The sequence below is a fragment of the Lathamus discolor genome, chromosome 8 (assembly GCF_037157495.1).
Source record: "Lathamus discolor isolate bLatDis1 chromosome 8, bLatDis1.hap1, whole genome shotgun sequence".
Classification (NCBI taxonomy): domain Eukaryota; kingdom Metazoa; phylum Chordata; class Aves; order Psittaciformes; family Psittacidae; genus Lathamus; species Lathamus discolor.
In genome coordinates this window covers 22,065,499-22,083,290 of record NC_088891.1, presented here as the reverse complement: position 1 = coordinate 22,083,290, position 17,792 = coordinate 22,065,499, and the positions used below count along the sequence as shown (strand labels likewise).

Below are 17,792 nucleotides of genomic sequence, written 5' to 3'. Positions count from 1 at the left end.
CCATATGCACATCATGGCCACTGCTGCTGGTGCTGAGAACTCACAGTAATCTGAAAGTCAACAACTCTAAGATGTAAGTACTTTCTCCATGTAGGACAACTCTGTAACATCTGTGGAGAAGCAGCATTAGTGCTTCTAAGGGCAACATTAGTGCACAGCCATCCAGACTGCATGCACAGCTTTTCCACTTCTGCCTTGGGAAAACATCCAGAAGAGCCGGTTGCAGGAGGACTCCCAGCACTTGTTACCGGTATCCAGAATTTCCAAGCTGGAAACACCCAGAAGTCACTAGCACTGGTCATGGCACCAGCTGCACCAAACATGTGTCTTGGACATGTTGGCACAAGCTAGCACCCTCCTTTTGCCTGCTGAAATGCATGTCCTGGGTGAGATTTGGTCCCCAGGAAAGGTCCAGGAGTTCCTACTCATTTCTGCAGCCCAGAGGAGGATGAAAGGAGCGTGTCAATCACAATGAAGCCCACCAGGTGAAGCACACTCTGTTTGCCATGCCTGGATTGCGTGGGAAATGAAGGGGAGGGAAGAGCTATGGATTCCCACAGCAGGACAAACACCCTGGAGACTCCAATCCATTTGCATCACAGGGAAAAAGCTGGGATTTCTCCTGCTTTGAGCACCACAGACCTTGGGAGCAGGACATTTGGGATGTCTTTGGAGATACTTCTAGTTCCTGGAAGGAAACTCTAGGCTGGTGTTTTCCTGCTTTTTTCTGTCCCAGGGGCCTGAGCTGCTACAGCTGTTTCCTTGCTCTTGGTGCCCTGCCCACTGCCCTACAGTCAGCGCTGGCCTGAGATCTGCAAGTCCAGCGGCGGCCTCTGCTCCTTCGAGGCATCCCAGCTGGCTCAGTGCTTCCTCGGCTGATCTCCTACTGCCACCTGCCGTCTGACAGCACCGGCGCAGCCTGGTGGTGATGCCCGTGTCCGGCTCCATCCTCAACCTGCGCAACGGGCTGGGACGGGCAGCAAACTGCCGAGCTCGGCGGAACCCCGCTGCCCGGTAAAGAGCTGCGCGTGTCGCTGCTGCGCCACCACGAAAACTGTTGTGTTTTCTTAGATTTTAGCTAAAGGAGTAACCCTCGAAGGGGTGGACTGGGGGAGGCACCCGCAAGAGGAGCTCTCCAGCCCCAGGGAACTCCCAGGCTCAGATGAACCAAGCGATGGTTAAGTGGCAGGTGATGGTCGCACCGCAGCCAGGCTGGGTTATAGACAGCCTCCTCACAGCAAGCCCACTGAGATTCAGGCTGGTTTGGGGTAACAAAGCAATAGCTGAGCAAAAAAAGTAAAAAAGATTTTTTTCTGTTACTTCAGTACTGAGAAGTATTTGTGCCAAGACCCGACCCTGTCCCTGCGCCTGGGGGAAGAGCATGGTACAAGACAAAATCTATGCATTTTTCTGTGCAAAAATCTGTTCTCTTCCCTGTCCCGAGCTGCAGCCTCCTGTTCAGCTCCCACATGGGAGCGTCCTGCTTTCTCGTGCTCAGGTCTCGGATGCCACCTCCTGGCTTTCCCACTGTACTATGCATCTCACCGGCACGCTGACACAGAGCGAGAGGACCTTTCTCATTGCGCTATCAGATATAACAAAGCCATGTCAAGCCTTAGTGGTTCAAAGCAGCTTTTATTCTTTGCGGCTTGACCCAGTCTCAGTTATTTTCGAATCAGGATGGAGGCAAACCCTCTAACAACCCTCCTGCCACCCACCCACGGTTAGGAGAGTCCAGGCTTTTGTGCAGAATCCCATCATGGCAGCACCTTGACTCCCAAAGTTCCTCTGGGCTGTGACCCACCACCTTCGCCCTGGCACATCACACCTTTCACCAGATGTTATCGGGGAGGGTTATGCTGCTAAAGCCAGATGGAGCCTGTCTGGGGCTGCTTGAGACATCTCCTTATAGCTGTGGCCACTGATGTCTGCCCAAACAGACAAACACTGGCAGGACAACAGTGATCATTGAAATGGTCTTTAACTATGAAAGGCTTCAGCCTAAGTGAGGAGGGATGCCTTTGGGAAAGACGTGACAGACTCTTCTCCTTGCACTGCTGGTACAGACCAGCAGATGGAAGTTGTTAGGATTTTCAGGAGCCATTTTGATCCTTTGCAGAAGCCTTTTGAGTTGCTCTTCAGTGCGTTTGCTGTAGAAACGGGCTGAAGGCACCAGATCATGGAACCTGCACAACTGAGCTGCAGGACCTTAATCCTCAGCAGGACCATGAGGAGAGCATCCTGACCTTGGAGCCTCTTGTGACCAGCAGGTCCCTGGACGAATGCAGGTGTTAAATGACCTGCCTCCTTTCCTATATCTCTGGCTTCAGATAGGGACTGAGTCTTGCGTGTGGCCTCCCTGAGGACACCCTGGCCTGTGACGTGTCTGATCAGCGCAGCTGTGCCAAGAAGCCTTTTTGCATCAGAACAGCTGGATTTTCTATTTCCAAAGTGCTCCTGGGCCAGAGGCCATGCCAGAGGACAGTGCTTTTGGGAGAGAAATGTTCAAATGCTCCCATGTTGATTTATTCTTCTGTCCCACCTTCAAAATGAGACAAAGAAAAGGAGAGTTTCCAGTAAAATGTAAAATTAAAATGAGGCAAAACCAGACTTTTCCCTTATTTGTGCTTTTTCTAGCCCTGATGCCCAGAGCGCATCCCTTTGAGCAGGACACAAGTGAAGGCAGATGGGAGGGGTGGGGGGGCAGGGGCATTGCACACAGGCAGGAGCAGGCACGGATACAGGCAGCAAGCGCACACACGTGTGCACACGCCTGCGCCAGGCGTGCGCCGGTCAGGGAGGGGGACGCTTGGGGACCCTCAGCACAGACGTGACCTACTTTAGCTCCGAGGCGAGCCACGTTTTGTGGGCCGGGGTAAAAGCTTAATAGAGCCAGGCATGAATTATTGACGGCCCGGGCATGTTAATGCACGGACTAACGGTGCTTTTCTGTAGCAAAAAAGTCTCCTCTATAATTTAAAGCCTCTCACGCTCCCATCACCGGCCCCCTGCACTCTCTGGGGTTTTTCCGCTTAGGTGAGCAGAGCAGTGAGATGTGGATAGACCCAGTAGGGGAGAGCCAGCCCGGCAGGAGCTGGGATGAGGGCAGGAGCCGGGATGAGGGCAGGAGCCGGGATGAAGGCAGGACCCGGCGTGAGGGCAGGAGCCGAGATGAGGGCAGGAGCCGGGATGAAGCCAGGAGCCGGGATGGGGGCAGGAGCCGGGATGAGGGCAGGAGCCGGGATGAAGCCAGGAGCCGGGATGGGGGCAGGACCCGGGATGGGGGCAGGACCCGGGATGAAGTCAGGAGCCGGGATGTGGGCAGGACCCGGGGTGAGGGCAGGAGCGGGATGTGGGCAGGACCCGGGATGGGGGCAGGACCCGGGATGAAGTCAGGAGCCGGGATGTGGGCAGGACCCGGGGTGAGGGCAGGAGCGGGATGTGGGCAGGACCCGGGATGGGGGCAGGAGCCGGGATGGGGGCAGGAGCGGGATGTGGGCAGGAGCCGCGATTTGGGCAGGAGCCGGGGTGAGGACAGGAGCAGGAGCCAGCTCTGCCTGAGCCACAGGCAGGGGGATCCCGTGGGAAGGGGCCGGCGGCGCTGCTCTGGCTCGGGCAGCCTCGCAGCGAGTCACTTCCCGGAGCGGCAGCGCTCCGCCGGGCCCATTCCCAGGCGCGGGGGCCACTGGGGCTATTTTTAGACCTGCCTCTTGCCGCTGGTGGTTGCTTTATTTCTCTCGCTGCTCCTCGCAGCCCCGGGAGAAAGGGAAACACTGGTCCCTGGGAGGGAACCTGTGCGGGAGGGCTTTAAGAGCCCCACAAGGCAGGGACAAGCAGGAATCCCTTCGGCACAGCAGGGAGGCCGCCCCAGGACATCTCCCACCAGGACAGCCACCCCCTGCCCAGGGGTGCCATTCGCACAGCCCTTTCAGCAGGTACAGATAAGGCTACAAGAAGGCATCGTCAGCCCTGGCCAGGGAGCCCTGCACCGGAGGAGGAGCTGGGCGATGCTGCAGCTCCAGCGGACGCTTGCCTTCTATGGACATCTCGCTGCACCGCTGGCACGGAGGAGAGGCCTCAGCCTCCGCAGGCACTGGGGAGGGAAAACAAACACACCCCAAAAAGGCTCACCGAGGCCTCCAGCAGCACTCGGCCTCAACAGCCCCTTTAACACATGCTCCTATACGGACAAGATGCCCCAACCCCAGTCACGGCGTGCAGCAGCATCCCAGAGCAGCCTGGATCCTTATGGGCAGAGCTGGAGCCATAGGCATGGAGGGGAAGGGGTGTGGGTACAAGCAAGGCTGAAGCAGCCCCAGAAGAAAAGACAAGAAACCACAGAAAGAGTCACAGCAGCCTCTGGGGATATATTTTTGTCCTTTTTTTTGTTTGTTTGTTTTTTGTTTTTTGGTTTTTTTTTCACTTCATGTATTATCCAGTTTCACATTCTCATAGGATCAGCAATGATATAGCAACTTATTCTCAATTCTTTTAATACAAGCGAGACAGCCATGGTCATATAATACTGAAAGCACTTCCATACCAAGCAATAAGATGCTAGAACAAAAATTGCACAAGTTCTCGTTTACTATGCCAGACTGAATCATTGGTACAGAAGACAACCCTTCTCTTTCAAGCTTTGAACTAAACATTAACTTATCTTACAGGATTACAATTTCTCTTTAATAATAATAATAATTAATTGCACACAAACACACAAAAATTCTTTATGATGCATAAATATTTCCTTATTACACATGGTACAAAAATACTCGTACTTCTTTTTTTGTTCGGTATTCCCATAAGGATGGCTGACGTTTGGCAGGACTGGATGCTCTCCAATCAGAAGGATGTGGAAAACAAAAAACCCAAAACCAAAGAGTTTAGATCGTTTACAGCTGTTCTATAGATAGACATTTGAGGAAGAAAAAAAGGTAATAGAATAACCCTGACTCTGAGAGCAGAGGAGGATGGCTGAGAACAGAAACCCAGTGCATTGTACTTGGGAAAAACCAAAACAAGGAAAAAAAAAAACAACGGAGCATTTCTCAAATTTTTCTGGGCGTACTGGGAAGGGGAGGGCAGAGGTGGGAGAAGGGGTGAGACAAGGACAGTTTAGTATTTCTCAAAGCCCAGTCTTCACCGAAGCAAGATGAAAACGTTGATGGGTCAATCTGTTGGGCCAAGACCTGTTGCTAACGGTTACACAAACGCTAGAACAAACAAACTTACACTCACACATACACAAGTAAAGTGTTTTAATTCATGCCAGAAAACATGCAAAACCCATTGCCTTCCGTTCCCTTCAGCTGAGCCACTGGGACAGGGCGAGCCTGGGGAAGCCCAGGACAGAGACCCCCGGGCTGGGCTTCGGCACAGCTGCACTGCGAAGCTCAGCCAGGGAGGATGTCCTAGGGAGGGAGGGAGGGAGGAGGCGGCGCATAGCCCATGGTGGCTTCACAGTCCAGGGATGGGGGATGCTGGCAGCCCTTGGGGAGCGCGCCGGGGCCGGGTGCCTTGTCACCAAACCAAACTGAGAGGAGTTTGAGTGATCATCCCTGGCACATCGCTCCGGAGAGGCAGGGAGGAGGAACACAAGCCGAGGAGAGACGCTGCAGGAAAGGAGCAGCAGTGAGCAGGGCTGGCTGGATCTGCTCCCAAAGCAGCACCCACAGCCCCTTCTCCACCCTCAGACTTGGGGCAGGGAGAGTTTCCCTGCTCCCCCAAGGGTGGATTTGGCTCCATCAGCCATCACTGTTAACCCAACCACACTGGGTTGATGTGGGGGGCTGAGCCCAAGCTCCCATCCCTCCTCCCCACAGGAGCCCAAGAATCCCAGGTATGAACAAGGCAAGCACCTGGCTCCAAGAACCATCAATTACTTACTAACGAACTAACAAAACTGACGAGACTTCCATCCTTGCTGGGTAGCTTCAGAGGGAGGATACCAGCGCATCTGGAAAAGAAAGCCATGCCAGAGGTCCATGATTCAGGATTATCTCAGCCAGAGCCTAAACCGCCAGCTCCTTCAGGCCATGTACAAATTCCACTGATTTTCTATGCTGGAGACATCCTTAACTGAGGCCCCAGGGTGAGCCACAAACACTACCCAAGTAGCATCCCAACCTGGGGCTGCACTGTGCCAGCCCTGCACTGGCCAGCTCTGGTGGCTCATGTAAGGACAGGCTCAGGCTCACCAGGCACTGGGACCTGGCCAGGTCCTCCCCTAAGGAGCACAGCAGGGTCCCACACATCTCAACTGCTGTGTGCCTACTGGCATAACCAGAAGACAGCCACCAAGTACACACTCATGCCTGGCCCCTGGCCACTACAACGCACAGAACATCACCCTCCGAGCTGGGAAAGCTCCTCACCACCAAGCTGTATATGAAGTTTACCACTGCAGAAGTGTGCACAAGGAGGGGCTGTTCCCCCCACTCCCCCCCCCCCCCCCCCAGCATGCTCCCACTCCCACATATTTACATCCTTCCCCTTGTTCAGGCTAAGGCAGGTGGAGGTGGCTCACACGTTGGGCATTCAGCATCCCAAAGTGGTGGCCATTCCACTCGCAGACAGCAGAAGGAGGCATCCCCTCACCACACACTTAAACCAGATCACCTCTACATGACATGCATTGGGTAAGAACTGGCTCATCCACCACAGAGAAGACCCATGAAGTTTCTAAGCCACAACCCAGTCATCAGAAAAGGCTCCAGGCAAGCCACATCATTGGAAGAACTTAGCAGAGCTGCAAACCAGCAAGACTTGGAGGCTTCCCTGGCAGGTCACATCTACTGCTGAGGCCTGCTCCTTGCCAAGGAAGGACTGCTAGATGGGGACTCAACAAGAGACATGGGAACAGTAACTGAACAGACACTTTCCAGCCTGTCAGTAGATGCAGCAATCTGGCAATGTCCAGTAGAACAGCATCAGACATCCAGGTGCTCCCATTCAGTACATCAGGCTGAGCTGAGGTAGCAGCTTCATGCCTGAGAGCAGCAGGAAAAGTCTGTATCACTTGACTGAGCACAGATCAGAGCAGGAACAGCTCATGGTTCAGTCCTGCTGCTGCTGCAAATAGAGCTGAAACATACTGGCCAGCCCCACTCTCCTCCCTCCCTAGCTGGTGCTGACAGGCATCAAAGAGCAGCAGCTACATAGAGGGCTCTAGGTACGAGCAGAATGATGGACTGGAAGATGGGCAGAAAGTAGCCGAAAACCCTCTGGAGCCTGGTGTGAAGTGTTCCCCTTGTTAAACCATCCTGACAAGGCTGCCCGTTTGCCTGAACGAGCCCGGCTAGACGCTCTCCTCCCAAGCACATGCACTATGTGCCAGAGGAAAAACAACAGTATTCCCAGAGCAGCTCCAGCCCCCACGTATGGCACTCCCCCACTAAGAGGAACCCTTGGTCAAGGACGTTCAGGCTTTCCTGAAGCAAGGGCCAAGATCAGTTGTGCCAAGGAAGAGTTGCAGCCACAGCCAAAGCATCTAGCTTGGCAGAAGCTTTAGAGCTTCTCTAACCCATACCTGCCCGCACCCAGCAAGGGAGAATCTGCCAGCCAGGGCTCTCACCAGAGTCAGGTCTCCTCTGCAGGCTCTAAGCATGCAAAAGACTCAAGAAAGCCACAGCAGGTTGAGATATAGCTGGCAATGAGGGGGAGATGGGAACTGGCTATGTTCTAACTAGGCACACCATCCGACTGATGCACTACATGACTGCAATGCAAGTGTTGCTGCAAAGGTAACCAGGAGTGGAGATGCAGACCTGTGTCCCCAGTCCCAGCTGTCCAGAAGCTGTATGCAGGCCTTCAGAAGAGTCAGAACTGAAAACCAGGACGCCCGGAGTCTCAGTGACAGCCCTTGGATTACTCCCCAAGCTAGGCACATTCACAGTCGGTCCCTTCAAACCCCACTCCCTTTACCCCTGTAAGATGCAGACATCTGGCACCCAATGAGGATGCCAAGCCAGAGGCATTGTATTCACTCCTTCATGTGAAGACATGCAGCAAACTGCCAGGACCTTGACACTACAGCACCCTCACTACAGCTGAGGGGACAATAAGCACACACCTCCCAGAACGCACAGCTGCCTGTGACGGCCAAGCTCTCCCTCTACAAGCACAAGGGCTGCGATGCCAGTAACTGAACAGCTTCAAGCATGATTCAGCGGCCTCAAGTCTGTCTTCTTGTGACAGCTCCCACAGGGAGGAGCTCCTGCTGGATCCCAGCTCCTAGTCAGGCACCAGCACCACATTTGAAGCTGTCTATAGCTTGGCACACAGGGCTGGTTGGACTCCTTGCCAGACACCTTCACAAGGCAAGTGTCACCAAATCAGTTCGCACCCGGCCCCATAGCTCACTCCATGACACAGCAGCCAGATGTGTCCCATTCAGTCCAGTCTTGGGTGGAGTGAAGCAAGGATATGGACTTAACCAAGACTCTCCTCCCCAGTCCTGTCTAGTGCTATGAACAACAAGCTATCTTGGTGCCATGCACACTATGCTCCATCAGCCTGTAACAGGGACCCAGCTCAGCTGCACTCATGGTGCCCAGCCTGAGGCCACCACACTGGTCTGGGGCATGGTTATCTCCTTCTACCAACACAGGCCACAAAGACAGCAGCTTGGTGCAAGCAGCAGCATCACTGGCAACTATGGGTCCACCACAGCAGTGCAAGGACAGAGGCTCCTTCCTGCCCCCAGCCCTGTCACCAGGAGGTGCTTGCTCAGCAGAGCCACATCTCAGCAGCCACAGTCCTCCAGGGCCGAGGTTTCACACTCCAGCACCCTCCCCTCCACAGCTGGAAGTCGTTTGTTTCCTCCTGCCCAGCAGCAACAGGAAACTCCCCCTGCATTCACAAGGCTGAGAGTGCTTAACCCTGGGAGCTGCCTCCATCCCACACCAGGCTCTGTGTGACCAGCACGGCTCTGGGTAAGTGGGCACAGCAGCCACACACATGCAGGATCATTATCCCCCAACCAAGCTCCTCATCCTCTCCTCAGGGGCCTAAGCCACCTCTGCCTCACATGCACCCCCCACCCCAGGCCTGGCCAAGCTTCAAGTTTCAACAGAAATCCTGTTTGTTTTTTTTTTTTCTTAAGACACGCACTGTCGGTAGTTACGGCATTAATGAGCCTCCACTTCTGAGGCAGCACCTCTCCTTGCCTTACTCTGGAGGTCTTCAATGCTCGTGCAGCAAGCACAACCACCCTGACTCATGGTGGCCCCGCATGCCAGTGGCACAGAGGGGCTCAGCCTGGAGGCTGGCAGGAGCTTGTGCAGCTGCAGTGATCCTGGGCACAAGCCAAGGCTCTACCACACTGGCAAGGTGAGGAAATGACCTGCCAGGTCATTCAGCCCACAGAAAGAATAAGGACTTGATGGGATGAGGCAGGAACACCCCTCACACTAGCGGGGATGTTTCTGAAACCAGCAGAAAGCACCAGAAGAACCAGATTGGAGGCAGCAGCTTGGCAAGAGGACAGTTTTCACATCTAAAGTGTCTCAGGCACCTTGCTTTTGCCACAGGAGCAGAGGCTCTGCAAACAGAGGGCTCCTGGAGCCACCTGAAAGAGACCACCAGCATCATAGAGGAATGTACAGGATTGTCCCAAGAGGATTGCACCCTGGCAGGGAAAGCCAGAGCACTTACCATGGGGAGCAAGTTTCTCCAAGAGCTTTCAGAAGATCTGTTACCTCTCAAAATACTACATCTGTCAAGGAGGAAGATGAGAAAGGGTGATTGGAGACATCCAGAACTGAGTGAAGAAAGTAGAGCAAGGGAGGCTTTTACTGGAAGAGACACACTTGTTTCTGTAGCTGCATTAGCTCACGGCTGGAAGGGGGTCTGGCCACACCACTGCAAACATCGCACCTGCCTGGGGGGATGAGACAGGTACCACCAGCTCACTGCAGCCAGCCTTGAGCTGCTGTGTGCAATATCTGTCCCAGGAAAGAGCTGGAGAAGATGAACTTGTGCCTTTGCCTGCCACCTTCCAGGGGCTAGATGAAACATTCATAAGAGAAGAGCCTCTCCCTTGCTGCAGCACAAGATCAGCACTACCTAAATGGTAAATGGGATAAATACCCCATCAGTGCTTCACTTTCCTTGTCAGGTCCTCCACTGCCTCTCCCAACAACCCTCAGAATTTCAATTTCCCATCCTGCCCACCATCCTTATGGAGAGCAATTCCTTCAGTAGGAAAGAAAGACGAAGGATGGATGGCCTGAATACAGAGATCCATCCTCAAGCTGTATTTAGCTCAGGTGGCCTGCCTTTCCTCCTTAGTTACTTCTAGGTCTTCTTATCTTTGCTCTGCAGTCAGTTCCAGCATCTTCTGGTGCTCAGAGCTATCCCTACCACTGGAATGGACCCAGCCACCTCCCCAGGTACAAGAAAGGCTCCCTGCGCAGGCAGGAACAAAGCACAATGCTGTGCTCCTAGGAGCTGGTGGGACTCCAACCAACACATCCAAGAGCTGTATCTAGTTACCAGCTACTGATGTGCAAAGTGGCACCTTCATCTATGCTGCTGCTGAGACAGCCTGACCCTGGCAAGCCGAAGATACATCAGGGTCACCACTTTCCCACACTGAGGGTCACTGCCTGCAAGCCTTGGGCACACCACAGTGGTGGCCAGCAAGAGCTGCTCTGCTCCAGCTGGAAACGCAGCTGACAGGGACACAGCCCAGGGCGGGCAAGGACAACCTGCAAAGGTGCACCCATGAGGCACTAACATCACCCATTAGCACTCTCTGGACACACATTTCCAGGCTCAGCAGCAGGAACTTCACCCAAGCCACACACTTGTAGGGTCCTTCAGGGGTCCAGATTAAGCAGAGGAGCATCCAAACACTTGCTGGTTAAGACCCAAGCAGCTCAACCCGCCACCAAGAATACCTCACTTGCAGTCAAATCAAGCACATACATCCTCAAGGCAGCTATGGTGAGGGAGGGCTAGAGGACATCTCACACCATGTCGAGGAGCATGCAGAAGATGATCAGCACTTATCCATTCTGTTGCTTAGGAGGAGCATTTTAACAGGCATCCATCCAGTGCCTTGTACCCCTCTGGGCCTTGAGGCAGCTTATGCTGCAGCTCATGGAGACATTCCCATCTCAAAGTCCATAGCAAACAAACATTTTTCCTTTTCCCAGACTGGACACGAGTTGTGCTGCTTTCCTTTGGGTTGAGCTAGGGAGAACCCAGGCTGGCCACAGGTCAGGGAGTCACTTCAGATGGCATCTTGGTCCAGTTCACTCATCATGTGTGATTTAGCAAGAATGGCTGCTCGACAGGTACCTGGAGGAGCCAAGAGCATCCTCTGCTTGCTCTTCTCTGGCTAGAAGGAAAGGGCCGGCCGGGGGAGAGCTTGCTCAGGGCTGCCTGACCAGCTATGCCAGCACAAAGTCACTGGAGTTTAGAAAGACATGAAGGTTTTGAAGAGTGCTTCACACCTCTGGGAAGCATGAAGGTTGCCCAGAAAGAATAATCCTGCAAAGTCCTACACAACAGCTCCAGCAAACACGCAACAAGTTATCAGGTGTAGAAAATCCATCACTGTCTGCAGTCTCCCACCCCAGGGAGGTTCTATCAGAGCTCAGCTGACACAACATGAAGTTCAGGAGATTTTTGCAGATGGGACCATGAAGCGAGTCCAGAGGTTAGTGGTGCTCAAAGGCAGATCCCCGTTGTCCAGCAGATCCACCAGGGCCATTGCTTGGTGCTCCAGGGCTCAGCCAGGCTGGTGGCACCAAGCGGTCACACACCCAGCAAGGAGCAACCTCCCAACAGAACAGTACTGAAGGAGGAGGACCTGAGCCTGCCCCAGCACATCTTCACCATACTCACAGTTCTCACCAGATCACAGCCACCATGATCTGCCTCAGTCCATCCACAAGAGCAGCCACTGCTCAGGAAATCCAGCTTGCTCTAAGCCAGCTCCCCCAGCAAACAAGAGGGGAAGGTTTTTTTTGAGCACTGACATCTTCTTTGATCACTGGGCTCTGCCTCAGCTCAGTGCTGGGAAGCCTTAGGGTCCTGCTGGGCTCTTGCACCACCACCATATAGCCATGGTCCTGGCCTGCTCCTTCCACCCACCACCTGCTTGGTCAGGTCCTAAGTTCAGGGACCCGCATCCACCATCTTCTTAAAGCCTTCAGACAAGGCTGCTGCCAGCAGCAGCAACATGGATGGTCTGAGGGTACCTTGGGCAGCCCACCCCTAAAGGACTAGCATCTGCAACCTGCTTCCTGCCTTGAAAACATCTACCCTAGACAGCCTCCTGGGCTCTGGGTACCTCACGTGTCAGCCTAGTCCCCTACAAGCACCATGTTATAAGAACATGACTGATGCTGTTGGTGGTTACGAAGTCTCCTACTCCCCAATCAGAGCCTGGCTTTGCAGCACTCCAAAACAAGCAGCTTCCCATCAGAGATGAAATGCAGCCCAAGTCCATCACACAGGCAATAGCTGTTCACCTGTTCCCAACAGAACATGACAAGCTGCATCATTATGATTGCATCAAGCTCTCCCCATGAGACCAACTCTGCACATCTTTGCACCTCACAGTCTTATAAGGGCAAAGGCAGACATGGCCTCCCATCTTTGATAAATTCTTTCCCCAACATCACTGCCACACAGAGGAAAAACCACTACCCAGAACCACTGCAAGGAGAAGTGAGCCAAGACTCAGTTCCTTCAGTTAGAGCTGACCGCAGCAACCATCCTCCCTGACAACCAGTCCCAAGCCAGGCCTTCTTCCCCCTTTGCCTGTGATGTCAGGTTGCAAGGGAGAAGCCAAGCTCCAGGTAGGAACTTGCTCCATTTCCAGTAACTGGAAAGGAAAGAGGTGAGATTAGACCCATGATTAAGGGCAGGGTCTGTCCCGATATGCGAATCTGGAACAAAGTGACCGGCAAGTGCTGTTGTCTAAGGTGCCCACTAGAATTTAGTCGTGTGCTATCACTATCACGTCACTCACCTCCCCCACCGTGTGCCAGGAGTGAGATCAAGGTGTATATTTCTGGTTGCCCTCAAAGGGTCATGGTTGGGGAGAAACGAGGTTTCCTTCATGCCGAGCGGCAGGGTTGCCTCTGCCCTGGCTCAACCAGGCTGCTCCCCTCCCACCGGCAGGACCTGGCTGAGCCTGGCTCAGTTGGGAGGAGTTGATGTAAGATGGTGCCATGCTGTGTGCGCCATGTCATGTGCTGCCAAGTTGGAGATGTGGGTTAGAAAGAAGGCCTGGCATCTCATTCCCCAGGCTCTGGTGGGTGGGTAGCGTGAGGCCCATGCACTGGGTTGCCGAGGAGATATGGGCTACAGAGATGGGCAGAAGCTTGCAAATCCCATGGTGCACCTTGGAGGAGAGATGGTTACCTTACCAGTCTTTCCAGACGGGGCTGCCATCATGCTTAACACTTCTAGGAATGAAGCTGTAGTACAGCCACTCCACTAGCTGCAATAAGGCATCACTAGGATGTCCCATCTCCAGGGACAGCTCTGAGCTTCAGGGCTAGCCTGCGCTGGCATCATGGCTGGAGTTCACTAGGGACATCAAAGGAGGGATTTGAGAGAGGGTGGGAGGGAGGGAAGGCAAATGGGACAATCTTAAAGTCAGCAGAGTTCCCACAGGGAGAGGCCCTCGGTGGTACAGGGTCAGGCCACAGTCACATCTGCAGCAGCCAGGTGCCTGCTGGGAACATCACCAACAGCTCCCATTGTGCCAGGCCCAGCCTGTGCCATTTGCTGCCCCTTGACAACCCGTCAGTCCTCTCGGCAGCTCTCCTGCAGGTGCAGGGAGCAGCCACCTCCTCTCCTGCTCACTACCAGACTTGAACACAGCTGCAGGAGGACAAGCACCGCAGGTTTAAATCTTCTGTGCCAAGCTCTCACTTTAGCTACAGCCTCCAACTTCATGCCTGCTTCCAGACTGATTGTTATAGAGCTGCCATAGCTCTGGCCATCCCCATGAGCATCCTCCAGAGCCAACACTAGCCTGAGGAGGAAGAGCTGCAGCTGTCCTGGAGAACAACCCATGTGCCCACCACCCCACCAGCAAGGAAAACCAACCTCTAACCAGCACAAGCACAGGGCTCAGCACACTGAGACTAAGGTTAGCCCGGTTTGTGGGCAAAAGTCACTTTACTGACTCGCTCCACCCTGCCCCAGCTCTGAGAGGGAGAGGGCTCCAGCCTGGAGACTAGGCAGCTCGGGCCTGCCAGCCTGAGTAATGTTTAACCCCATAAAACTTTATTGGTAACATATACTGCACCAGAATGTCTCCCTGTGAGGTCACTGCCAGCTCCAGCACAAACCAGCAAGGAGCTCCTGTAACTACTCGGCCAGCCCAGGTACTCTTGGAAGAAAGCTGGGTCCAGCCATGTCCCGGAGGCGCTACACTTGCTCCTTAAATGGTGACATGCCCCCAAGTCTTATGGGCCTCCTTGGGCAAGGACTCCTACCTATAAAGGGAGCTCCTTTGTGCCTCAGGATCATTACTGTGACCAGAAGAGCTCTTTGAAAGCTAGTAGCTTGCCAACTGGAGGGTAGAAACTAAGACCCCAGAGAGAAAAGATGCTCTCCTCACTTCAGGAGAGCAGAGTTTTTCTCCCCCGTCATGCACCATAAAGCTTGGGGTCTAACCCCTATGTTCAGGGTCTCCATACAGTCACCAATTATCATCCTTGAAGGAACTGCAGTAATGGTTTCATCTTCCTGGTGAGGGTGCTGAGGTGCTGGCACAGGGTGCCCAGAGAAGCTGTGGTTGCCCCATCCCTGGCAGTGCTCAAGGCCAGGTTGGACACAGGGGCTTGGAGCAAGCTGCTCTAGTGGAAGGTGCCCCTACCCGTGGCAGGGGTTAGAGCTGGATGAGCCTTAAGGCCCCTTCCAGCCCAAGCCTTTCTACGACCTTATTGTCCCCTCAACCACATCAGCCAGACCAGAAGGGTTTTTTTATTGGTCCTCCTTGCCAGGGGCAATTTAACTGGTAACAGCCCTTAGCTCTACTAACCAGCACACAAGGGGCAGCAAAACAGGGCTACCCAGGAGCAGAGCACACTCCTCTAGTTGCGGGCACCATCAGTAACTTTTAGATAACACCAACGAGCATCAGCCTCCTGGTGAGGGACCAGCCTGGCTCTGGAGGCTCTTGAAGAACAAGCCAGTGCCTGGTCCTGCCTTAGGCCCCATGCACATCTTGCCTACCCTGCAGAAGCTTCAGCCCATAACTAGCTCATCAGTAAAAGGGCAAAAGCAGCAGAGGCCTGCAGGGGTGCAAGGGGCAGGACAGACAAGCCTACACAAGCCAGGAGCTTACATCCGCTCCACTGCCTTCATATTGCATTTGGGAGACAAGCTGGGGTTGAAGCTGGGCAGTTACAGTCAAGACACTTGCAAGAAACAAGAGGATGCAAAAGGGCCAACCGAGCGGCCAGGTGAACAAGGTGAGGGGACACAGATTTTCCTCTCAATTTGAGTAAGGAGGATAAACACCCTGCAGAGAGCAGAGGTTAAGTCCCAGTGCTCTGGGGTCTAAGCCAGAGTCCAACTGCCGTAGTCCCCCATGGCACTACTAAAGGAGCAGAGACCAAAGCAGGCAGAGCACAGCTGGCTGGTAACACTAAGCAGGGCAGGGACAGGGCCTCCAGTTTCTCCTGTACAGCTGCTCTAGACCAAGCACCTTAATCTGGAATTAGGACACTACTTCGCTATTTCAGCTTTCCCTTGGATTTCCATGGTTTCAGGGGCTTCATGCTCAGCAGGGGTGTTGGTCTCAATACATTAAAGCATTTCAGTTTCAGACCAGTACAGGCATCCCTACATCTCCAGCTGCCAGCTACAGACCCTGGAGGACTAGGCAGTGGGTTGAACCACCACCAGCATTTCCAGGAGCTCGTAAATAGAGTAACTCTCTCTAGCCTGCACCCAGGGTATATAACACTGTCCCGTCAGAGCTCCTCACTGCTACAAGGACACACTCATCTCCCGCAGGACCTTCTCCTCCAGCTTCAAGAGTATCTGAACTGCTTGGCCCCAAGGGGGACCAGCTGAGCCCCTCAGCTTCAACACTAAGCTAAGTGTGTTGCCTCTGCCATGACTTCAAGGAGGACATTTTACTGCTGGCAGGTAGTTTTTCCTCCCCTCTGGCCACAGGGACCAAAGCAGCCAGTCAGAAACTGAGCCCTGACTCTCCCATCTGCCTGCCTCCTGCCAAGAAGCAGGCTGGACCTCCAGGTCAGAAGTCATCATCCAGCCCTGACTGCTCTGGGCCACACAGAACCATCCCCTGCAGTTTGCTCCGAGCTGGGGGGCCCCAATGCACTTGAGCTGGGAGGAGGCTCTGCCCAGGAGCCAAGGTGCGGAGGCCAGGGTCGGACCAGCCAAGCAGAACCCACGGGAGCGAGCGCCAGGGCAGGGGAGAAGGGAGCCAGGTTCTGGCACAGGGAGCAACTCACCTGAGCGTGAAGAGCAGCAGCTGCGGCGGCGGCCGCTGGGTAGGTGAAGGCAGCATGGGGGATAGCGGGGGTCAGCTCCGTGGTGTACAGCGGGTACGGAGCCCACGCCTCTGGCGACGCTGGAATAAGAGCTGCTCCAGTCAGATCATCTACATAGCAGGAGACAAGGTGGCAGCAGCTCAGTTGCTGGCCCCAGCAGCTTGGTTCAAGGGGTTTGCAACCCCAAGCTGGAGCTTCACACTGAAGGCATGAAATCTTGCACCCCTCCAGCATTCCTGTGACCAGCTGCTCCTCCAGCCTTGCCAAGAGAGGCCAGGAACATGCTCTGTCACTGCCCAGCTACCCACATGGGCTTTGGACACACACATAGGACAGGGCTGGTGTTACAGGATGGCAAGACAGAGGACAGGGCTTTCAGCACCACATTACAGGCTGCCCAACAAGCCCCAGCAGGGCTGCTCACCCCACCAAGCTACACTGAGGGCACGTAACACGGAACCCATAATTTCTGCTTGGCACCTATGGATGATTTAAAGGACTTTTGGTATCACTTGAACTACCCAAACCAGTTCTGCTCTCCCAACAATTCTAGTGTCGGCCAGAAGCCTTACCAGATGCCTGTTACTCTGTTGTAACCCTAATATTCTGGCCTTCTTGCACCAGGCATATTTCAGCCAGAGCATACATACATTTCCACCCTGTCAACATTTCCAGGGTTGGGAATCTCCCAGGTTGCTTTGAGGTCATGGCTGGCGCATACTCACAAGGGTCCCGTGCAATGAAGTGTGCGCCCAAGGCAGGGTGGATGTTGGTAGGGTTTGGCGTGGCCATCAGCTTGCTCTTGGCCATCTTTGTGTTGGCTTTTGCAAACTCTAATCTCAAGGTCTGGGGGTTCTCTGGGTCGAAGCGGATGCCCTGTCACAGAAGAAAGCACAGGAATCTCTCAGAGGGGAGGTTTCCAGTCCAAGCAAGGGCTGTGCCTATCCATGGAGCAAAGCCCAACTAGGGAACCAAGGCCACCATGCTGCAATCACATGCCCATGTCACCTCACTGCAACACTCGAGCTCCCACATGCTTGTATTTCTATGTTTGGCTGGCCTAGGACCACTGTTTCCAGCATGGTGGATATTTCTACCAACACCAACCAGGAAATATCCACCTGCTGGAGCTGGGATAACCCATCTGTACTGGAGCTCCTACCTGTAGTGCTGCTACAGGCAGAGACACTAGCACATGCCATGGTGCCCAAAGCAAGGTCTACAGCAGAGCAGAACCAGATCAGCATGTCTTGCTGCGTAGCTCCCACAGAGTATGCTGATAGTTTGGGGTATGCT

The 17,792-nt window shown here is 54.1% G+C and overlaps 1 protein-coding gene across 1 annotated transcript in view; it reads right to left on the bottom strand.

The window, feature by feature from the left end:
* Window positions 1-4,347: 4,347 nt before the first annotated feature.
* The window catches only part of RBPMS2 (RNA binding protein, mRNA processing factor 2), a 28,682-nt gene continuing 15,237 nt past the window's right edge, over window positions 4,348-17,792 (bottom strand). The window contains exons 5-8 of the mRNA XM_065688249.1: window positions 17,222-17,372; window positions 16,458-16,606; window positions 5,887-5,956; window positions 4,348-5,612 (exon numbers count right to left, since the gene is read on the bottom strand). Of these exons, the coding sequence (XP_065544321.1) occupies window positions 5,894-5,956; window positions 16,458-16,606; window positions 17,222-17,372 (363 nt within the window). The 3' untranslated portion in view covers window positions 4,348-5,612; window positions 5,887-5,893. The remainder of the gene's footprint in view (window positions 5,613-5,886; window positions 5,957-16,457; window positions 16,607-17,221; window positions 17,373-17,792) is intronic.